The sequence below is a fragment of the Candoia aspera genome, chromosome 3, assembly GCF_035149785.1.
Source record: "Candoia aspera isolate rCanAsp1 chromosome 3, rCanAsp1.hap2, whole genome shotgun sequence".
Lineage (NCBI taxonomy): Eukaryota > Metazoa > Chordata > Lepidosauria > Squamata > Boidae > Candoia > Candoia aspera.
This window is the reverse complement of record NC_086155.1, coordinates 179983935-180009052: the sequence shown is the minus strand read 5'-3', so window position 1 is coordinate 180009052 and position 25118 is coordinate 179983935. Positions and strand designations below refer to the sequence as shown.

The window sequence follows — 25118 nt, the reverse complement described above, 5'->3', positions numbered from 1 at the left end:
TGTCTCTTTAAATATATTTTATATATATTTTTAATATATATATATATATATAAACTTTGAACAGATGGAGCATCATTAAGATTCTATCTGTCAAAGCAATTAAGTTTACCACACAACTACCATAATTTAGTTCTCAGATATAAAATAGGAAAATATACTCATTTTAAAGTTAATAAACTCAAATATGGTGACCCCTCAACTTATAATACAGTACTATCACACTGGCCTAGCTATGTATTATGATAAATGCTGTGCATATTTATTCATTGTGACATAGTAATATATTGAATGCAGTGTCTAAACTTCAGATAGCTCACTTGCATTCAGGCTAGATGAAGCTGAGAATTCTAAGCATAAAAAAGGTGCAATACCCTCCCTTCCCTCAGAAAAAAAGGCCTGAAATCATTGGTACAATCTAACAAGTTTAGAAAAGATTTATGGCTACAAAAATTCAAGTTTCAACATCTCATCCAAAAACAGAAGCAAAGAGCACTGGGGATAAATAGCTCCAGCAATTATACTAACAAATATTTTTTTTAAAAAAAGAAGTTCCAGCAAATTAAGCTGCCAAGTTAAACATAGTTTGTTTGGTATATAAAAGAACCCCCAAAATAGGAGAGAAGCAAAGATTCATTTTGTGTTTACTTTAATGAAGAGCAATGGGGCACAAAAAAGAGATAGCCTTATGTCTAATTTTCCACATAACAAAAACTAGACAAAAGCAGACATATTGGTCTGGACTATTAAAATCAAAAATATCAATTACACTCCTTTTCAGATTCTAGGACTCTAAGCTTTGTGATGGATTGAGGTATACAGTAGTGAATAAAAATGATAGCCAATAGAATAGTGCTAACAAAACATAAATTAAAATATGGGCAGCCATGCCAAAAAGTGTCTAACATAAAGTTCTTTAAGTGACAAGGAGAACATTTCTTTCATTCCAATCACAATCTTCCTTGCAGTTTTAAGTCATTATTAACATTTGGTGAAAGAGCTGTAGCATTTTGCAAACTCAAAGTACTGAAACCTAGTGAGTCAGGAAATTAAATATCAGTGATTAAGTTTCCAGGACTTGTCAGCTATCATATCCTGACAAAATTAAGTGACATAAATTCATGTCATCAAGAAGTTGATGTTTAAACTATTGAGGGGAAGGGCAACGGCAAGAGAGGTGAGGTAAAGCCTCCTTTTAGGAAACATGAGCCACTATCCCAGACTAGCCACATTTGTTCACAAACTATGATTGGAATCAAGGGAGCCATCTCCAAAAATTGCAATTTATTTCATTCATGTTAAGGGACACATGAATGATTAACAAAGGCATAGTTAGTACTATGCCTGATTAGGACCCAAACAGCAATATCCTATAAATAATAAAAATACATTTTACTTTGATAATTGACTGTAGATGTGAGGACTCTATATAATTCAACCAAATGACTGTATGCTGTACAGTCCTGTGCAAATATCTTTAAAAAAATTAATAATCCTTTTTTTGCTATAAGGCTTTGACCCTATAATTTTCACAGCAACATAACTTTCATCCAGCCTGTACCATATTTTTTCCAAGCCTTCAGTCCAAAAATTCAACATGGTCAGTCTGTATGATGTCAAAATAAAGCATCTATAAGATCAAATCTCCTCAGTCTTCTAAAGGCACACAGACTTCCCCAGATTCATCCCACCGAGTCTGGTCATTCTGTTCTTCTATATCATCAGGCAGCTCTTCATCAGCTTCCCCTACTTCATTTTCTTCAAACTCTTCATCTCTAGGAAAATCGGTGTCCTGTACCTGGTCTACTCCCTCTTGCGCTCCTGGCTGAGATTTATCTGCACAGTCAACACAAACACCATAACGCCGAGATCCATGTCTTATTCCAACACTGGCTGCTAGCATGAAAATTTTCTTACACACCATACATTTGTACTTCTTATCCTTTTTGTGAACCTGCATAAAAGATAGAATCATTACATCAACAGGTTTAATATAGATTCGTTAAAATTGATTTAGTAATTAACCAAAATACAGTTATACACAAAGCTAAGATTTTGAATTAAATAGCTGAAAGCCACAAACTGAAACTACTGCATCCATTTCAGAATTTTGCACTTCAGAAACACTGAAAAACATAAGAATTTTGCTTTCTCCTTGTTATACTAGGTTTTTCAGCTCCTATTTCTGTCCCAGTTCTTTAATAAGTTGAATTATAATTTATTGTAGGGGGCAATTTAAAACGTAATAGCAAAATTAAATATTACTGATACATCTCAACAATATTATTTGCTAAAGCAAATGCTCAGCCAGCCTTTAACAAGCACCACTAATCTCAAGTTTTCTTCAGCTCTTGGAGTTGAAAGGAAATGAACTCTGACACCAACTTTCTTGGCTTTTTAATTACCAGGTACACATTTATAAGGCACAAAACCCGCACCTGTATTTCTCCTTGCTGAATCTGAGTTTGGGGGAATAGCTGAGGTGGAGGTCTGTATTTATGCCTACTGAAACAAAAGCAGAGCAAGACAGCACATACTCATCTAAATTGGATTACTAGTTCAACCAGAGCAAAGTCAGTCTAAATGTGTGAATAGAGGTCTATCTGCAATAATAGTCTTCCTGAACAGTGAACCAGGGAACGATTTCTATTTTTGCATTACATTTCTAAAATGTAGTGTAAAAACCAAGGATACCACAACATTTTGAGTAGTTATTAAATTCATCCAATATTTGCCAAGTCCTGACTATTAATATTACCTTAACTATTTTATACTAGTACCATATCTATTAGTATTTAGAAAAAAGTTGGGACAGATTTTTTTCCATTAAGCTTTCAATTGTTATGTGATTTCAAATTTATTAATTTGAAAGTTTAAATATATTTTATTTAAAATGTTTTAAGCCTCCTAGAGTGGCCAACAAAGAAAACGTTTTCCTTCAAAAAATTAAAGTATATATAATTAATTCATTATGGTATTATTAAGATGACACAAACATTTATTCACACATACATTACAGCTAACCAAAGCTGCAATCCTACACATTTGTCTAGAAGTACACATCCCTGAATTTAGCAAGGCTTATTTCCAAATTGACCTGGTAAGCAATCTACTGTATGATTAAATATAGATGTTAATTTGCTTGTCCAGTAAGACAATATAATCCCAAATATTGTCATAGACAATGCTGTAGTTTGAAGCAGGCTACCTATTTAAACACTTTAGAAGGTAAAAGTTGTAACTGCACAAATCTGACATCAGTTAGTAGATTAATTCTATATGAAAGATGACATACCAGGGTAATTTAATACCCACCAAATATTATTAAGCTTTATTGTAGCAATTTGAAGATGTTAACATACCAAGGAATGTCTTTTTACATGTTCTCTACGAGTAAACAGTTTTCCACAAATATCACAGCTGAAAGACCTCACTCCTGTATGAATGAGCAAATGTCTCTTTAGTGTTCTTCTATATTTGGCTACATAGTTACAGTGTGGACACTTCAATTTGTTCATGATTAAAGAAGAATCACCTAAAGATAAAAACAGAAGCAATTTAATAAGTTGACAGATATTTTTTTCAAATCATATATATACTATGCTTACTGCTCAGTACCAAGTTAATCTCTGCATAGCCATAACACCCAGATTTACTTCACCCACATAAATTATGTATGTTTACTTACACCTAGTTCATTCACTTTCATTTTTAAGGAGTTAGAACTACCTGAGTCCTGGAAGATCAAGGTTAAACAGAACATAACAGCAATTTACCACATGATCAGAATAGATCAGCAAAAGTGTGATTTCCAACTGTTTAGCAACAGCCAGTGGTACATGGTAAAGTACTTTCTGGAAAATAGTCCAATGTTTAATTCATCCATTTTTTTAAGGTCATCAGCAGTAAGTTTATGACAATTGCAAATAAAGTATCTCAGGTAAGTTTAGTGGTTTCAAATTTTAACAGTGTTTAGGTGATTATCCTTATCAAGTAAGCAACAGAAAGTAAACCAATTGGAAATTTTCTGATTCAAACGGAAAAATGTCCTAGACAGAGTGTCTTACGCAACTCCTCCTAATTTGTAGAGGAAGATTCTCCAGAAATGTTTCTGTTCAAAGTTTGCCAGAATGCTAATTAATACTAACACTGGCACATAAGGTCCAGTTGCAGGTTGGGAGGAGATGCCCAGAGTACAGTCTTGCCCAGTTATCTGGGAACAGTTTGAACCTGTTGGACCTGAGGAAGTAGACTTTGAACTGTGAGTTCAGCAACCTGCTCTCTAGATCCATGCCCCTCCTAGCTTGTAAAAGCAGCCCGGGGTGTATGCTGATGATACCCAACTATCCATCTCTGCCCCTGGTGAATTAAGTGATGACATGAATGCCTTATCCCAGTGCCTGGAGGCTGTGAGGGTCTGGATAGGGAACAACAGGCTTCAACTGAACCCTGGCAAGACTGAGTGGCTTCAGGTTTTGGGTCCTACCAATTCTAGGACTATGCCAGCTTTGGTGCTGGATGGGGTGGCACTGCCCCAGAGAGACCCAGTGCGCAATCTGAGGGTCCTCCGAGACTCGCAACTCCTGATCACAGAGCAAGTGGCAGTTGTGGCTAGGAGGGCCTTTGCAGAGGGCCAATTATGCCCCCTTCTGTATTGGGAGGCCCCGCTCTAGGCACTCATGCCCTAGTCACCTCCAGATTGGGCTATTGTAATGTGCTCTACACAGGGCTGCCCTTGAAGAGTATCCTGAAGCTTCAGCTGGTGCAGAATGTGGTGGTGCAGGCAGTTATGTGTGCTCCTAGAAGAGCACATATTATACCTCTGCTTTGTGAGCTGCACTGGCTGCCAGTCTGCTTCTGGGTCCAATTCAAGGTGCTGGTTTTGACCTTTAAATCCCTTCACGGCATGGGACCAGGTTGTCTGAGGGATCGCCTCTCCGCAATTACATCAACCCGTCCCATTAGATCTGGCAGGAAAGGTATGCTATGGGTTCCATTGGCCAGGGACTTGCATTTAGTGGGTCCCAGGAGGCGGTCCTTCCCCGCCATGGCTTCCTCCCTGTGGAACATTCTCCCCCCTCAAATTAGGTTTGTTCCTTCTCTGCTATTGTTTAGGAAGTCCCTCCAGACCTGGTTATGTTGTCTGGCCTGGGGGTCTTTGGGAACTGGAGACATTCTCAGATGGCTCCACTGTGATTGATATTTTTGCTCTCTCCATGGGATTTGTATATTTTTTAAAAAATGGTAATATTTTTATTTTAATAATAACTTTTATGATTGTTTTTATTTATTCGCTGTCTTATTTAATTGTTGTATGCTGCTCAGACTCACTTTGTGAGAGATGGGCAGCCATATAAATATGGTTAATAAATAAATAAAATAAAAGGGCCTCTAACTAGGGGAAACACACGGATCCATTTTTATGTGTAAGGAGTGCAAGCTCAACCAAGATTTTAGGCAAAGCAAATCCTTACAGGTACAGTACTGTTCTCAATCTAAAATGCTTAGAACCCCTGCCCTGCCCCCTTGAGTCACTTATTTAATTTAGAATTGTGGTTCCTGGAATTTAGAGTTCTAACTAAAAACAAAATAGATGCATCAAGAAGTTTGCTCACCATTAGTATACATCACAGATGAATTGTACCAGAGTTTCAAAACATTCATTTTTTAATAATACCAGAATTTCAAAAAGCTATTTTTGAATTCTACCAGAGTTTCAGAAAATACATTTTTAAAAGCCAAGACACATGTATGAAGACAAGACCACATTCAGCAAAGTAAACATGCACTCAAAGTACATAAAGTAGCGCAATGAAATAGATTTATGACCACACTTAAGTTCGATCCCCAAAATTCTGGGAAAACCGTAACAACAGACTAGGAAACCTTTTTTTCAAGTTTGAGGGTAGCATTCCCTTGTAAGAAACCTTTAGAAGGGAAACACATGCCACAAACTTCCAAATTCTTATAGTCCGTGGATCCGCAAGTTATCATTCAACAATAGGTATCTTCAACCTGATTTTTTCTATGCATTTTTGAACATTACAGGAAACTGTGTTCATTGATAAGCAATTAATATTAACACAATTTTATTATTCTTATATAATCAGAAAATATAAGGTTTGAAAAACAGACTCACTCACCATTTTCCCAGTTTTCCTTTGGCCAGGATTCAGGTAGCAATCCATACTTAAAATCATTTGAAGTTCCTGGGAGTAACCCAAACTTGAAATCATTGGAGATACTAGGAAATATTCCAAACTTGAAATCATTTGAGGTACCTGTTATGAGAGTTTTAAAAAAAATTATACATATATTACTAGATTTATACAAAAGACACAATATTAGTACAAATAGCAATACTGCATATAGCATGGATGTAAAAAGTCTACACACCCCTGTTAAAATGCCAGGTTTTTGAGATGTAAAAAAATCAGACCAAGATAAATCACTTCAGAATTTTTTCCACCTTTAATATAACATATAAGCTGTACAATTCAAGTGGAAAAAAAACCCTGAAATCTTTTGGGGCAAAAAAATAAAAATAAAAAACTAGAATAACATGGTTGCATAAATGTACACCCTCTTATAAGTAGGGATGTGGCTGTGTTCAGAATTAACCAATCACATTCGAACTGATGTTAAATAGTAGTCAGTACACATCTGCCATCAATTAAAGTGACTCTGACCAAGCCCATATAAAGTTCAGTTGTTCTAGTAGGATTTTTCTGACACTTACTCAGTTGCCTCTTACAGCAAAAGCCATGGTCTGCAAAGAGCTTACAAAACATCAAAGGGATCTCATTGTTGGAAGGTGTCAGTCAGGAGAAGGGTACAAAAAAATTTCCAAGGCATTGGATATACCATGGAACACAGTGAAGACAATATCAACAAGTGGAAAAGATATGGCACAACAGTGACATTATCAAGACCTGGATGACCCTCCAAAATTGATGAAAAAACAAGAAGTAAACTGGTCTGAGCGGCTGCCAAGAGGCCTACAGCAACATTAAAGGAGCTGCAAGAATTTCTGGCAAGTACTGGTTGTGTACTACATGTGACAACAATCTCCCATATTCTTCGTATGTCTGGGCTGTGGGGTAGGGTGGCAAGATGGAAGCCTTTTCTTACAAAGAAAAACATCCAAGCCCAGCTACCTTTTGCAAAAACCTACATCAAGTCTGACAAAAGCATGTGGGAAAATGTTTTATGGTCTGATGAGACCAAGGTTGAACTTTTTGGCCATAATTCCAAAAAGTATGTTTGGTGCAAAAACAACAGTGTGCATATCACCAAAAGCACACCGTACCCACAGTGGAGCACGGTGGTGGCAGCATTATGCTTTGGGGCTGCTTTTCTTCAGCTGGAACTTGGGCTTTAGTCAAGGTGGAGGGACTTATGAACAGTTCCAAATATCAGCCAATTTTGGCACAAAACCTTCAGGCCTCTGCTAAAATGCTGGAGATGAAGAGGAATTTCACCTGTCAACACGACAACAACCCAAAGCATACCTCCAAATATACAAAAGAATGGTTTCACCAGAAGAAGCTCAAAGTTTTGGAATGGCCCAGCCAGAGCCCAGACCTGAATCCAATTGAAAATCTGTGGGGTGACCTGAAGAGGGCTGTGCACAAGAGATGCCCTCGCAATCTGACAGATTTGGCAAGGAAGAGTGGGCAAAGATTCCCAAGGCAAGATGTGCTGTGCTGATAGACTCCTACCTCAAAGACTGAATGCTGTCAGAAAATCTAAAGGTGCTTCAATGAAGTATTAGTTTAAGGATGTGCACACTCATGCAACCACGTTATTCTAGTTATTTTTGCTCCCTAAAAGATTTCAGTTTGTTTTTCAATTGAATTGTACAGCTTGTTACATTATATTAAAGGTGGGAAAAAATTCTGAAGTGATTTCTCTTGGTCTGATTTTTTTTACATCTCAAAAACCTGGCATTTTAACAGGTGTGTGTAGACTTTTTATATCTACTATAAAACTGAGACAGGCAGTCCCACAAATAACCTGGTCCTGTGCCATGATGAGCTTTATAGCACATAGATTGTACTCAGAAGCCCCCAGGGAGCCAGTGCAACTCACAAAACAGCTGTTTTACATGGGCATATTCAGGTTCAAGGTGCAAAACTGGTACATTAAACCTTTTATTTGCTTAATGTATTAACTTTACACCTTTTGGATGCAAAACACTGCACAAAAACTCAGGCCAACAAAAAGTGGCAATGTAGCCAATTTGAATATTATCTGGAAGTGCAATATGTGCTACAAAAATAAAACTGAAAAACTATATATATTCTACATTCAACACCCAGTCTAAACTGCAATTCACTATTGCTACTTCATACAGGAAAGAAAAACAGGTCATCTAAGTTTTAACTTTCAGTTTCTCTGAACTTTCCATTTGGCTATCATGACTAACCAGAAGAACTTCCGGGGACAAAGCAAGTAGAAGCATCTTTTGACTGGGAAAACCTGAGAAGGCTGCGATAGAAGTGGCTTAAAATGATGGAGGAATAGTGGAAATGTACAGCGCCAGGACTGATTATGAATCGTATTTATTAAGAAAGGTTCAGCTATAACCAGGTCTCCAAAATGGACCTGTTACTGTGGCTTAAGAAAACTTAATCAATAAAATGAAAGCTTACAGTTGAAAGAGCAAACCCCACATTATTTACAAATCTAGAAAACAGGCTGAAATCAAAACTAGATATTCAAATACACCAGTGCTGCTTAGTATTCTAAAATCAACACTATTATCTCTTTTAAAATAGAGAAATGTCCCCCACAAAATGTCCCCTCTCATGACATGTAAGCATCAAGACATTTACTACAGTAACTTATTTTGATGTACAAGTGTCTCCGACATTCATTTGAGACAGCTTCAAATACAAGGTCCAGCATAGACTATTGGGCTATAAGAGAGCTTAGCGTGTTGCAATAAATATTTGAAAATGGCTAAGCAATAGTTCCAAAGCAAAAATGTTGCCTTGTTTTTAGATAATGCACATGTAAACTAACAACACTTTTAAATATAAATAGGAATTGTAGCAATGCTTGATCAGAATCAAGACTACAGGAAATTAAAATAGGAGGATTTAACTTTTTCTCTTACTGTGGCCTGCACTGGTTTTCCTTTCTAATCTAAGGGGAAGGAAGGCAGTTCTCATGGGAATTAAGTCCAGTATTTCTAGCAAGCCTGATATTTAAAACCTATTATTTTAGCTCCTAATCATATAAACATCAACATTTGCACACTTAATGTCACAAATACTTTGACTCAAAATAAGGAATAACAAATTGAGATGGCTTTATGATCTTCAGTTTTATAACTGCTTGTATGAAATATGTTTTGAAGCTATCTACTGCTTGATCAGGGGCACCCCTGTAATGACTTAACTTTAAAAAAATAATTAAAATTATTAAAAACACCACAGTCCTAGATTAGATACAAGCAGAAGAGTTCTACCCCATCCAAGATAGTTGTAACAGTCTTCTGAGTTAGAAGAGTCCCTTTACTGTCTTTGAGTAAAGTTATACGGCTTCTAATTGGCCTTCAAATATCTGACCAGATTTAAAGCATCTTACACTTGAATTGTAGTAATCACATACGCTAACCAAGTTTGTGACCAGTAAGCTACCTATAACTGCAACTGTGAGACAGGGCATCTGAGTGCCATTAATGTATTTCACTGTTCCAGACTGTCCAGGCTATCAATAATTTATGGTGAAACTCCTCCATAAGGTTTCTGGATCAATGCATTTTCAAAGGGAAATGCTTTATAATCACAGATTAGATCTCAGGCATATTTTAAGTTAAACAAAGCATTATTTCTACAATGCTCTCTTCCTAGCCACCAGACTTTATTGAAACAGATCCAGTGAAACTGAAACAGTACTGTCCTAACAGCCAGGAACCAGCTGAGACAAGGAATAGGTCTCTAGTGTTTTATTACTGCTACATTAGACAGAAAATCCTAACAAACTGAAGACGCGTGGGAAAAACCCAGACAGATAAACCCCAAAGGTTAAGGCGGGTCTGATCTGTCTCTCTTTGAATGGCTGCTTAACTCCTCGGTACTACGCATGCGTTTTCCCCCCTGGATAGGGGCCCCCTCCTGCTCACCATCAGTACTCATGACAAGTACAGACTGGATCAAGAACATAGAGTCTTGAGCTTTAGAAAAGGGTTTGTAACTCCTTCTAGTTCTAACTTCTTCCATTGATGACTTTTTTAACAGACGTCTTCAAAAATTTCTTTTGAATGAGGCACAATGTGCCCCTATTCAGTGTTGTGGTAAGTCCAAAGTTTGTGAGATTTGTATAGAGCAAGGCAGGCCCAAATAAGCCCTGACTTTATAATGAACAACTCATACAGCCGGCCCTAGTTATCACTTAACTGAACTGACTGAAATGGAGGAATTACTTTTCTCATATTGGATAACTTTGTGTATGAGAAAATGAAATAAGAAAACATTTTGGGGTTACTTGTTCACTCAAAATTCCTCTATATGTAAGTAGGACCCATATGAAGCTCAGATAACATTCAATGATAAAAATACACAAACGTTCGGAAAAAACGAAGGCAAACACATTTTTACAATATACTAACTCCACTGAATTTAACATGAGGATAATAGACTACAGCCTTAATCTTAAGCACTAGTTTATACAACTAAATTATTTTGACTCCTTCCAATTATTACATATTAATAGGAATTAATTAAAATATTAACTTGGTAATCATGGCTAAAGTTAACAGGTGATCATCTAACTCAAATGTCTGCCCAGAAACAGTCAGAACTGCTTATCTGGCCAAATGTGTTATATGACCCATTTGTCAAAGAGACAGAAGTTGAAAGCTATTTCCAACATTCTTTCAGTTATTCTTGGCATTGGTATTGTTGTACTCAGAGCAGGTCACAGGAATGACACTGGAAACCCACTGTCACAATCTTCAACTAATGAATTAGCGGAGTCAATTGTAATGAGTAAGGGAAGAATGAATATTAATCTTCCTCTTATTTTCTATAGCTACCTTATATTCTAAGTATCTCACTTCAGTAATAAAAAGGACAAAGAAAAGGAAAAGGCAGTGGCTTCATTTCCATACAGCACAGCTATGAAGAATGATTTGGTTAGAACTTTTCTCCCAACAGTCATTACAGCCATACCTTTTCTTCCTTTAAAAGAAATATAAAATCTCTTTCAAGTTGGAACAAGTGATGTTTTCGGGCAGCAATATGTAAGTGATTTGCCATTACTGCTTTCTGAGATTTTTTTTTTTTACTAACCAGTCTAAACTACAATATAACACTAGTATTCTCTGCAGATCTCCCATTCTAGTAATAACCAAGTCCGGCCCTGCTTAGCTTTCAAGCCCAGAGAAGGTTGGTTGGGTGCTGCAATTAATAGGAACAGCCCAAGGGGATTGGCTAATTCAACTAGAGATGGTATGTATTGGTTCCAGACTAGAGAAGCAAGAAAAATACTCTAGGTATAAAGAGGCTACAGTGTTAGGAAATAAAGGAAGGGGACAGAGAAGGACAAAGCAGCAATAAAATCTTTTTAATTCATTTGAACTTTTATTTCACAATTGATCTTTTTTTATTGTTAAGAGCAGTGAAAGCATTCCTAAACAAGTAACACTACCTCGTTTGATTAAAAAGTTGTTTTGATGATTTCAACATATTTTCATCTCCAATTTAATACCCCCTCCTACTTTGTAACTTTTAGCTGGGTGAAATGGTGTATCATAGGGCAACAATTTTTGAACCAGGTACCTCAACTGGGCTAGCTTACAGAATGCATCCAAAATCCAGGACTCATGACTCCCATGGAACTGAAATTTGACAAATTTTATAAAAGATTTTATGACATAAAAATTATCATAAAACATTTTATGACAATACAAAATATTGTAAACCATTTCCTGTGGTCAACTCCTGATGTTTGACTATGCTATACAGTCTAACACTGGCTACTTTCAAGGCAGATACATCTCTCCCTAAATTTTTAAGAACTTTTCCAGTGAAGTCAGTACATTAGATACTCTGCCATTGTTCAAAGCATTGAGGAATCTGATAAGGAAGTATCTCTGAAACGATGACCCAACGGGTCACAGGTTGTCTAATTTCATATAAATGTGTGACTTTAGCTCTACCTTTCTCTCTATAGTACAGCTTTTGTAATACTGCAGTAAAACCAACAATGCCTTCCATCAATCTTCAGATCTGAGCTTTATTCTACTTTATATCTTAACTTAAAGGAGCTGCACATTCTATGATCTACATGTAAAAGGCTCCATTGTTAAAAAAAAATTACAAGGGTAAGAAAATCTGTAAACAAGGGTAAGAAAATCTGAGAAAGTAACTTTGTGTTGCTTTAATTATAACAAACTGATACCCATCATACCAGCATTTACCTGCTACTTCTTCTTTGATAAACTGAAGATCTTCTTCTGGATACTGTACTGATGTTTGAGTAGCTGAGCAGTCTTCTAATGGTTCTTCATTATTGGGGGGTATATTGTAAACAAATCTTTTTGCACCTTGGTTTTTCCTTCTTGTTTTTCCAGGTTCTTGAAGTGATTGTCCCTGTGAACTCATATCATTCCACACAAAGACTTTTCCTTCACCTTGAGATTCATTTTCAGCCATTTCAGGTGAGCTGTCCTGGACCCAATCATTAATTTGGTAGTTTTCAGACTGACTTTCATCAATGCAGTAGCCATCATTTTCAGTTTTTATGTTGCTTGCCAAGTTAGTTAGATTTCTTGTGGCCCAAAAACTAGCAACTTTCTGATCCCTTGAAGATAACCCATCTCTACTCACTGATCTTCTATTATAATCCACTACTACAGCTTCTGGGGCTTCTGATTTTATGCTTATATTTAAGGCATCTTTGATAAAATTACGACAGGATTGCACAACCTCTGTCATCTGAAGGTAGCTAGCCACTGACATAACTTCAATTGCATTCTGGCTTGTAAGCACAAGGTTACCAGAGTACAGAAAGTCCAAGATGACAGAGAAGCCTTGAACAGCAACAACATCTAAGTAGGTAACAGTGGTTTGGTTACGATTTTCTTTGTTTGTAAAGCAATACAGAGTCTTGAAGAAACGGCTGCCTGCAACCAGAATATTTTTGTGAGCTCTGAAGACCCTTCCACTCACCACAATATTGACATCACACAGAATGCCCTTTTTCCTTTGCTCATTTAATTCTTGCAATAGTTGATAGCAGTAAGAGTTCTCATTTGGCTTAATATTATAATCACAATCTCTCTCATTAGCCAATTCTGATGTTATTTCAGATTCCTGTAATTAAGAGAAGAGGGAGGAATTAGATTATACATTTGAGTAGTGGCTTGACTGGTTTCAAACTCTAAATGATTAATATTTTTAGGATTGAACATCCCAATTCTAAAATATTTTTATTGCTTTCTTTATAATACTTTTATAGTTTAGCCCACTGCCATACTATTTCCAATTCAACAAAGCATGCACTAAAATTAATTCTACCATACACTAAATATGTACAAAGGACATTCAATTACATTACACTAATTTTTCAGTGCCACTAAAACAGCTATTAATTGGATTATATGATGCCATTCACAGCGATGTAAATACTATGTAAATCCCGTGTAATTTGCAAGATAAAAAAGCCAATTGCTGTGTCCTTGCTGAAACATCCCATCAGGTCATTGAATACTACTACTACTCTAGAAAAATATAAATTAGCCAATGCCTAGCTGTAGTCTGTGACTTGCATTCTTGGGTAACACGGAATAGGTTTAGGTTTTTGTCTCCTTCCAAGTGACACCTCTTAAAAGTACTTGGTGGATGCTATCATATCCTTCCTACCTGATACCTTTTCTCAAAATTAAACATAACCAGTTATCTCAATATTTTCTTAGTTTCCGGTCTGATAACCATCCTCACTGTCCTTTGTATTGTTTCAGTTTGTCTGAACCCTTTTAAAATGTGATTCCAAGAACTGAACACAATTCTTGAAGTGGATCTAAACAATACGTAAAATGGAACTTTTACTTCCTATAGTTGGAAAACTATTCCTGCTAATGCAACCTAAATTTTCAAATATCCTTTTCAACAGCCACCTTAGGCATCCAACTCATATTGAACGACAATTCCAAATTCTTTTCACACACATTACCATCAAGTAGGTATCTCTCATTTGATACTACTATACAGTATAAAGCCAAAAGGTGAACAATGCTACAATTGCTATGTTGTCTGATTGGCACAACTGTAATAAGATGCAGCTCAAATTTTATCTGACAATATTAGAATTTTGGTAATTGGAGTACACCTAATACAGCAGCAAGCAAAATTCTGCTTTGGCTGGGCTCCAGAGTCCCTTTTGTATAAGAAGGTATTTCCCTGAGAAGCTGCTTAGATTTTTTTATTTATTTCCTCCCAAGTGCATTACCTCACAGCTCACTGTTAAGGAAAGTCCCCTAACCTACAGAAGTGTCTTCTTAGTGAGTGAAGGAACCTTCCTCAGCTGCTACGTATTTTAATTTTTATATTGTTGGTTGTACTTGTTTTCAGTGTTAATTTTGTTCGCCATCCAGAATCACTTGTTAAACCATACTAAATTGATTAAATAAATACATAAAACTATTCATATTTGAAATGAGAATTACATGGCCTCAATCCCACACCCCCGGCCAAAAACCAGATATATAGTTTAGGATGCTCTTAGAATTGTCATTAGAAGCCAAATTGACTTCTATGGCCAGAAGTGCCTATTGCCAGCTTTGGCTGGTATATGAATCAGGGACAGCCTAGCTATACTTGTTCACAGACTGGTGATCTCATGTTTACATTACTGTAATCACACTATGACAGGCCATCCCTGATCTTGGTCTAGAAAATACAGGTGATACAGAATGTGGCAGTAAGACTGAGCAATAACCCACATTCAAAGGGAAAAATTAGATTTGGCACATGCATCAGTGCTCACGCAGCAACTGTCAGAAATGCCTTACAGACTATATGTCAGTTGCAGACGGTGGTCACATGAACCCAGGAAAAGTTGCAGTTACTTTAAGATGTTTCTGACCAATGCTACGTGAACATTCATGCATCTGACTGCACAGCCCTACTAGTGATGCATGTTATGCTTTTGCTTAAGCAACTGCATTGACAGTTTGGTTAATTAACACTGATTTCTTCCATAGGTATTGGTGCTCACTGAAAATTGAAAAAATGTTCCAGAAGAAAGCAATGGCAAAACACTTCCATAATATTTTCAAAGACACTGTATGAATACAGTGACTCGAAGTCAAGATCAACTCGGGTATCCTTAAATAATAATTAAAAAAACGCTAAATAACTTATGACCAGAATATTAGATAGATCACCTCTGCCATTACACACTCCGTCAATTGTTAAGATTATGACAGAAGAGCCTTGTGTGTCTGTGTATAGGACTGACTATTAATTTGGAAGCACTAATGGATGTTCTTTTGATAGTGCCTACACTATGGAATGCTCTCGACTCTGAAATTAATTAAATGTCTACTATCATGTATTTTAAATGCCTCTTGAAGATCTTTTTCATTTCCAGGCTTTTCTTGTACAAAACAAATAGTTATGTTTGCTTTGTTAACTTTCCTCATCCCACTTTTTAATGTATGTTTTTTTTATTTATTAACTTTTAGATTTGCAATCCTGCAACTCTAATAGGTTTACAAAGGAAAACATCTGTAATACAATAATTTAACAATAATTTTAAATATTTGTTATGATTGTATTTAGCTTGAAATGAGACCATGCAAACATTTTCTTCAACACTGTCTTAACTAATTAAAATGCTCTCCAGAAAAGCTACATATTTATATTAAATTGCTTTTCTTTTTGGAGTTTTATACTTTTATTTAAAACCTCTTCAAGATGTGTTTGTATGGGAAGCAATATAAAAATATATTATATGAATAAATAGATGTACAAACTACCAGACATTTAGGCCTACTGAAAGGTCTAACTATTTAAATATATTTTTAGATATATTTCAGCAAGTACATTAATACAAGAGCCAGGATTTCATAGGATCCCATTTTATTAAGACTTAGCAAAACAAACCCAGATCTCACTAAAAAGTTTAAATCAAAATTGAATTCCATTGTTGTCTCCCAATAATACAATAAATCAAGGACAAGCAACTACTGAATGTTAAATGTATGACAAACCAGGTAAAGTTTCTTATATTGTGTACTAATGTTATTACATATCATGAAGCTTGCTACAAAAGGTAAATTAATACAAGTATAACTTCAGAATACACTTACATCTCAGTAAGTGATCCTGAATATACACCATGATGAATAATTCTTATGTATACATTCAAAGATAAAAATAACTTTTAGAACTTTTTCTCCTACAAATTGATAAAATACTGCCCAGGATAACCATTTAGTTATGTATTATTCCGCTTCCATGCCACTCCATTTCTTAACAATCCAAGCAACCCAGAAATCTTTAAGAACTTGGCAAATAATGTAAGGAGTATTTTTGGTATTCTAAATCAAATGAGATTAAGATAAGAATTCTGTTTCCAAAAGTAAGTGTTTTCTAAAAATGTACCTTGGAAAGGAAATAAATTATGGTGTTATGTCTAACTTTTATTTGGAAAACTGCCCCAAAACTAGAAAGAGGGTCAATCTGTTTTAAAACACAAATATATTTAGTATTACACTACTGCAGATCTAATGCTTCACTATAGATAATACTAATCAGGGCAGTGGTATATGGGTTTAAGAAGGAGCAGTGGTAAAGAATTTCAGCCACTCCAAAGTGCTAGCTTATTTTAAGTGAAATAGTGAGGTTCAGCATACACCTAGCTAATACTATCATTCTTTGAAAGAATCTTGATACTATTTTTAGGTTTTATTATGTCCTTATTTAGAATGCATAACTCTATACAATTTATTTACCAGTACATATTTAATAATCTGCTGTAAAATATTTGAATATGACATTTCTTTTAAACTTTCTAAAACAGTGGCCTTGATTGGACTCAACACCTGTTTAAAATATTTGATAAACTTTTTCTTGCATGAATTTGAACTCTTTCATACGCTTTACCATTCCACAATTATGTGCTTGATTGTCATGTGCGCCTTCATCTTAACTGCCCCATTTTTAATGTATTTAAGAAATATTCTTAATTTGTTACACTATTGAGCAATTTATTTAAACCTACTGAAACAAACATAAAACTAAAATTTATCTTTGGGAGATATTCTACCCATAGCACTTTCTCAAAATAGAAAAAAAATGATTTGGCATTCTGGCTATACAATAAATTCATTTGTGGTTGTACTTACTCCACTTTGAGGGTGCCAAAGCAATTTTTTTCTTTCATTTTACAAGTACAATATGGGATGATGGACTGAAGATTCATCCTCCTTTCCCCATATTAAAATTAAACTTTGCTCCAACCTAAACTATTTTGAAATAAAACTTAACATTTTCATTGTTCACCTGCAATGTTCATTTATTATTTCAAATATTTTCTGGGAGAAAGTATACCAGTATTATGCTGTAACGGTACATTGATTCCCTACTATTCTTTACTATGACCTCAGTATTTGAACTATATATTGTGGTTTCTCTTTTGCTATCCTCTTTTTGAAATTTCAGATAGCCCAGTGAGGAATAAAAACCAGCATCTGTGGCTAAAACATATCTGACCATTCTCCAACTTGGGGCCTTCAAGATGTTTTGGACCTAAACTCATAATTTCTAGCCGGTGTAGAGGATACCAGCTTTGGAAGAACTACTATTTTACACGTTAATCTATATTTCAAATGCAGTATCAATAACTATCATTAATCAAAGAGCCCATTCAATCCCAGTAACTGATATATATCATTTTTGTAAAAAAAATGTTAGAAGTATCAGGTATTATCCATTCAATAAGAACCAACCCTTCCCAATGTGGTATTTTTTTGCCATCTACCATGTAGTTACAAAGAGTTTTAGAATCTTCAACTTTAAATGAATTGTGAACTATTTGACTTATTTAATTCCTGTAATCCAAAAACAGTAACCTACTAATTCAATGAAATTGTCTACTTATTGTTCTAGAAGTATTTCTGACTTGGCTTCCAGTCTAGAGTAAGCTTTCAGAAAGCTTACAATATACAACTTTGTCATAACCCAGAAGTTACTTTCCAGAAAATAGCCATGCCATGTTTCTTCCAGAATTCTACATAATCATATATGATACAAATATGAAGAGAAGTTTGTTATTATTCAGTAAAATACATCCTGATTTTATAGTCAAGACAGGGAACTGTTCCCTCCAGATGTCTGAAATGCAAGAGATAGGAATAGGAGGATTTTAATTAGCTTAACATCCTAATCCCTAACCTGATTTTCAGACACAAGCCCATGAGATTGAAGACTTATACCCTACATCTATTTTAAGGAACCTTAAATTGAAGAATGAGATCACTTCCTTGTGCCTATTTAGAATATATTCTAGACACTCAGCTTCATGAAACTGGACAATATTAATACGTTATAAGGAATCTTTACAAAACGAAGTATTTCCAATCATTTTGTACAGCCTAAGTAAAAACTACCTGCAATCAAATGTCTAATCTTTGGAGAAAAGTGTATTTCTTAGGCTACCTGTGCAGTTTCTTTTATCAGAAAATCTTTAAGGACACAACATAAATCCATAGAAATGGAAAAAGAAAGGGAAGGGTTTTAAATAAGATCTAAGAAGTGCCACTTAAGAAAAATATACAGAAATTACATAAAGCAAATATGAATAAAACAATGCAGATTATATGAATAATCATTTTATCCTGTATTATCAATGATATTTCCAAGTAAATTGAAATTACTGCTGCCATCACTAATCCCCTATATGGCTCAGTTATGAATATGAAAATTAGAAGAGCTTCCCCAAGTATCAAATATAATATTCCTTATGGTAAGCCCCAAGACTCAATAAATTTTATCCTGCAGTTAAAAAAAATCTTTGGCAAGTTAATATAAATGCAGTCACCAATAAAATACAACGAAATAGTGTATGCTAAGGGACATACACAATGCATAGAAAGCAATAGAAAATATCCTGACATGTTTCAAACAATTGCCCTTACTAACATACAAGTTAGCTTTTAACAACAACGAAAAGTTATATAGTGAGAAACTTGTTTTTTCAATACATAGCATACATGCACCATAGTGGTTAAACTATGATATAGCCAATGGAATCTATAACTCACCAGGAAGTCCACAAGTTTTGAGTTGGGTGTTAAAGCCACAAAAATCCATGATCATCTCAATCTTGTTTAGAACAAATAAATTTTGCATCTGGCATTATATACATAATGTGGGAAGTACAGCAAAACAGAACACAAACTCAGCAAAAATATCCTATCTTTTCTTTGGATTCCAAATGCAGTACATTAACAAATGTGTAATTGATCGCACCAAGAAATTGTGCGATCTCAAAGTCCAGGGCAATAGAGAATTGCTTGCCCTTCTACTGAACTTGAAATAAATCATACTTCATCACCAAACTTCCCATCCTTCTAAGGAAAGGCACTCAAGAGCTACCATCTCATCCTTCTTCAGTACCTCTCAGCAATACCCACAGCACACACCTAAGATGCAAAAAGTCTGGGAGAAAATGGGATGTGCTAAGAGGAGAGCAGCAACTCATATGCTTGCAGTTGGCTGTCTCTGACAAGGAATGAGGAGGCATTAAAACACAGTGTAGTGAATCAGGAGAATGTGGTGCTAACAAATGAATTAATTTAAATCAGCAAGAAAAGTTACTTAAATCATTGGTTTAGATCAAGTTGCCCACCGAAACAAGATATTTTTTAAATAATGGTGGAAAACTGACCATCAAACCATTAAATAATGTTGTTTACACTCGTTTAGAACAACAGCAATTGTAATCCAGCACCAAGCTGTGGAACCTGATTTACATGATTTGTTTCTCATAATTAGAACAGAAAAGATAGAAAACACAAGTTGATAACCTATCAACATTTTCTTTTTCTTTTTTATAGAGGAAATGGCTTGAAATATTATGAAGGCAAAATAAGATCTGTCACTTTATTGGATGGGCTACTAATAGAATTTAAATAATGAGACTGTTCTTAGTTTGTATGAAAACCCTTTTTTTCAACACAGTATATTTTGTATAAAGGTTAACTAAAGATAACATACAATACTAGTATAGTTGTTGAATAGACAGAACACAATTTAAGAAAGAGCTTTTTAGATTTTTTTAAAAAGTATTTTCACCCACCCTGGTGTGTTTGTATCAGGCTCAGAAACAAAAGGGACCCTCACCATGGTAAGTTTATTTGAACCTATATAGCTTTCAGCCTCTAATGTTATAATAATGCCCAACACAGATAGGAAATAAACATAACAAAATATATAAAGGACAGTGGAGATGGAACATCCTCATAATTTTAGACCAAAACTGACCTCCATTAGAGCAGAATGCTCAATTTAGATACAAAGGGCCAACTTCAGATCCGCAAAGCTATTATGGTTCTTTGGATAGCATAAGGTCAAGTAATCCCATATAAGCTAGCTCATGTTTATATCTGGGTATATAGCTGATTGGCTATAAATTCAAAATGACCCAGTTGTTCAATATTCAAATGCTGAATGCAAAGTCTATATTCACGTATTTCTTGCTTGGAGTCTCATCTCTCAATCTAACCACCTTCAAAGGTTCATTATTAAACTGGATTGTTTTCAGTTATTTGAAATGTAACAACTTTTATCATGCCATTTTGGTTTTAGATTTTTATTTTGCCTTTCCTCCAGGAGCTCTAGGTGGAATATAGAAACTCTCTCCTATTTTTCTCATAATCACCTTGTGGGATAGAGAAATAACTAATGGTCCAAAGTCATATAAAGTGAGCTTCCATGATTGAGAATGGACTTGAACTTGCACCTTGCATGTTTTAATCCAACACCTTAACCACTACACCATAATAGACCTCTCTGTTTTAATCAGAAGAAAACAGAAACATAGCTGAAATTTGATAGTTTACATGCAGGTTTTCAGATAAGGAAATGACGTATATAATTACTTTCAGTCTCATTTTTGCATCTGAAGTGCTGTTTAGTAAGCTATTTACTAGGAGCAGAAAAATCCACATGCCACAAAAAGTTAAAAAAAAAACTAGAATTCTTAACAGAAATTTCTGCAGACTTGAAAATATCAAGAATTACAAAATAGGCATATACAATGTGTCAGGTTCAATTCCAAAAATATACATCAGAGTGTATGGGGTGTGAACAGAATACCTGTCTGTACCTCTTTAAAAGCAGCAGTCTTTTCTCTGGATCGTATGATAACCCCAGAAAAACACTGCTGCTTTAAAGAGTTACAGATGGGTACAAAGTTTACACTCCAGTCAGGTTTTTTTGGAATTGAATCCGAACACTATATGGCTCAAAAGCAAAATTCCTTATTAGTAAGACAAACTGAAGTATATAATACTTGAAACATGCATAAAACTCCAAACACACACACACACACCCCCTCGGTCATCTAGTTTCACCAATATCTCACACATAATCACTGTGCCAAAGGCAATGAAAGTAGCTTTTAGTTTCCTATATTTTTAAATAGAACTTGGCATGTAGTGCAAGAATGTATTTTTCAAGAACTCTCAAGATTTTTGAAAGGTTAATGTCAGTATGTGTTCCAAAGATCACTATACTATTTAAATGTAGTATATAAACATGCAAAATATATTACTACCACCCAGTATGATACAATCTCCAAAACAGGGAGTGCAAAATATACAGTATCAGACCTTACATTCATATTTCCCATACAAACTGATTACAGATGTTACTGCCTACCCAGATAGACTTGTAACCCCCTCAATGGAAGGAGCAATTACATTAATAAATAAGGATACTATGAAGATAACAATTATGGAAGCTCAAAACTGTTTAATAGTTACATGCCACCCCTTAAACTTTCAGCCAAAATTATCAGATTAAGTTTCCTTAAAATCAGAGGGCAGAATAAGTTCCTTACTACAGATAGAAAGTGAACAAGGAGCATATGCCCTCAAACTAAGGCAATGGTGAAGAAGCCCTTTTAAAGTAATTCATACACCAGGACACACTGCCTGATAAGGCGGCTCTCCAAGGAAAGGATGGCAGCAACACAGTGATTGCTTCCCCGCTTCCACCATTGCCCAGTTGACCACATTTCTCCCTCTTCCCTATGTCCTCATTCAACTTACCTGCTCAGCAGTGACTGGCTCATTGAGACGATGCTCAGCTGACAGATGATGCCTGAGAAACAGGGCACGTTTATACTTTCGGGTACCCTTGCAGAGATCGTCGTGCCCCCCGCTGTTGTTGCCGCTGCCATCTGCAGAAGAGGTCGTAGGGGCAGCAGCAGTGCACCAGGCACAGGACACTAGCCCTGTCTTCTGACAGTATTGCAGCCACGGGAACTCCTTAAGCCAGCAGCTCTGGAAGGAGACGTGCAGCTTCTGCAGGAGGGACTTGGGCCGGGTTGCCAGCGGAAAGTGTTGGATAGTCTCCCCCTCCCCCGCGCCTACGCTGTTGACCTCCGCCTCGTCCCCCCCAGACCGCCTGCTGCTGCTGCAGCTGCCGCCCTCTGCGCCGCTGCCATCACCCAGGCTGCCCCCCTCGCCGTCTTCCTCGTCCTCGCTGCTGTCGCTCAGCGACCCCCCGTCCTGCACCAGCTCTTTCCCCTCTAGCAACCCCTCCAACTCCAGCTCCTCCTCCTCTCCGCCACCACCCCGCCCGTTCAACGGCCGCCGCGACCAGGCCGCCCCGTCGCAGCCATTGTTTGCAGCCGCCACCAAGCCCCCACCACGGAAGGCCAAGGTCCGGCGATTCCTCTCGGCGAACATGGGGCCAACCGGGGCAGCGACGGATGAGGCAGCGCTCGCCGACTCTGGAGGGGTGGTCGGCGAGAGCTCTTTTCCGGCAGTGTCCGCGGCCTCCACCTCGGCCACCTCCAGTTCCACGGTTTCCAGCTCCACTTCCTCCTCCACCCCCTGGCCGTTCAACTGCTCGGCCTCCTGGCGGACCCAGGCCTCGCCCTGGCCACTGTTGCCACCACCCCCGCTGCTGCCGTTAGCTGTCGGGCCGCCGCCTCCTCCACCGCCGCCTCCTCCCACTGCGGTGGTGGCGCTGACCAGGCCTCCCCCCCGGAACGCCAAGGTCCTGCGGTTCATCTCGGCGAACATGGCGGGCGAGCGCGCACCCCCCGCCCGCCTGACTCCCTCCCTCGCGCCCCCCCCTTCCCGCTCCGGCCCAACTGTCTCTCTCCTCCCCCCACCCCCCAACTGACCGCTCTAAGCGAAAGGGGAGGCAGGAAAAGCAGCTAAGCAACCAAAGCACCCACCCGGCCAGGCAGTTTCAGTCAGTCAGTTCGCCGGCCCGCTTGAAAGCGCTTTTTAACGGCTGAAGGAATAAAATCTTATCCCCGCGCTCCAGCCTGCGTCGCTGCTACGGCCGCCTTCGTCGTCGCCTCCTCGAGCGCTTCCCCCACAATAGATCCGGCTCAACTAGCAGCAGCCCTTCCGCCCCACCAGGCCCCGGCCCAGGTCGAATGGCAAATGAACAACGGACTGCGCCCACAATGCACTGGGGCGGCAATAGCCGCCGACGCCGCGGGGGAGGGGAAGGAGGGGAGGGAGATGGAGGGGGCGAGGAGGAGCCCGAACAGCTGGCGAGTGTCAGGTTTTACTGCACGCCCGCGTCAAGCCCGCCCGCCGGGCGACTCGGCCTCGCCCGGGCTTGGCAGGAGTTTCTGCCCCCTCAAACTTTCGTCCCGAAAGGCTCGGCGCGCTTTCCCCCACCCCTCATTAAGGAGGCGCTGGCACCCCACCCTTCGGAGGCTCACATTTTAATCCCCACCCCTTTGACATCATCACCTTCCAGCGCCCAGTAGTGGACATCTTGGGTCCCTCCTCAGTGCAATTCCCCCTCAGGCCACCAGGCCTCGTCGGCCAGCCCTTTCGCCCCTCGCGCGCACTTCCGCTACCGGCCCTGGCTCTTCAGAGCGAGTCTCCCCCTGAGGGCTTTTACGTTCACCGCCCCGAGGAAGAAACCCGACGTTCCCCCGGCGCGTGCAATAAGCCACTTCCCCCTGCCGGCGCGCGCGCACACGGGAGCAGCGGGTGGAGATCTCCTTCCCCCCGAAGCGCACCGGGCGGCCCCTCCCACGGCCTTCGAGGGAAGAGCCTCGTCCTGTCTTTGAGAGGCGGCGGCTGAGCTGTGTCCTCGAAAAGGCTGCCTGTGGGCTACGGTGGCGAAGCAGCAGCACTGTGCCAGGCCGCTTGTAATTACTTGGAAAATGCACTGCCCCGAGTGCCTTTATTGCTGTTCTTGGGAAACAGGGAATTTAAATATAAAGGTCACGCACGTGCTGCTGCTTCGCCGACCAGGCTTTTCTATTGACACGACCGTTGCATCACTGGCAACCGGCGGCAGCGCTTCCCTGAGACATGTTGCTACTTGAACGGCTTTCGAAACTTGGGCTTTTAAAGTTTGCACTCCGGCGACCTAAAAGGTTGCTAGGCGAGTTGCCGGGAGGAATAGGACCGGCAAGAGGAAGACGAAGCGTAGCAGGCGGATTCCGCGCACCATTGCGAGCCCCTGAAATCCACTGAAGCGAACATTCCCTTTAAAAACAGAAGTCATTCTTCAAGACGTCGTTTCATTGGAATTTCTCAGAATCGTTGCCGACTATTTTCTAAGCCCTCTCCCTAAATGTGGGAGCTTCTTGCTAAATAATCCCACATTCTACAGAGCGTAAATGTGGAGGACCTTTACATCATTTTTGTCTTTTCTTTCCCCAAGGAGGCATTTGTTCAATAAAACACACATCCATATGCTTGCACCCTTAAAAATAATTTTACTTAAGACATATTCCATACACACACACACACACTGCATATCTGAATACAATTAGATTATATACATAGAACAATGAATGTTGACAAATGATGACATAATGCTTCAACGAGGAAAAACAAGTCTTCAAGCTCATTAATTTTAAGGGAAGCATTTTTTCCATAAGAGAAAGTAACA

At 38.1% G+C, this 25118-nt stretch overlaps 1 protein-coding gene across 1 annotated transcript; it reads right to left on the bottom strand.

Annotated features, from left to right (window-relative positions):
* Positions 1-629: 629 nt before the first annotated feature.
* On the bottom strand, positions 630-23308 carry ZBTB10 (zinc finger and BTB domain containing 10). Its single transcript, XM_063299417.1, has 5 exons — positions 22289-23308; positions 12428-13322; positions 6141-6278; positions 3360-3532; positions 630-1951 (listed from the first exon to the last, which is right to left on the bottom strand). Exons 1-5 carry the CDS (start codon positions 23267-23269, stop codon positions 1646-1648), a joined length of 2493 nt encoding a protein of 830 aa, XP_063155487.1. The 5' UTR covers positions 23270-23308; the 3' UTR covers positions 630-1645.
* Between the last annotated feature and the right edge of the window lie 1810 nt (positions 23309-25118).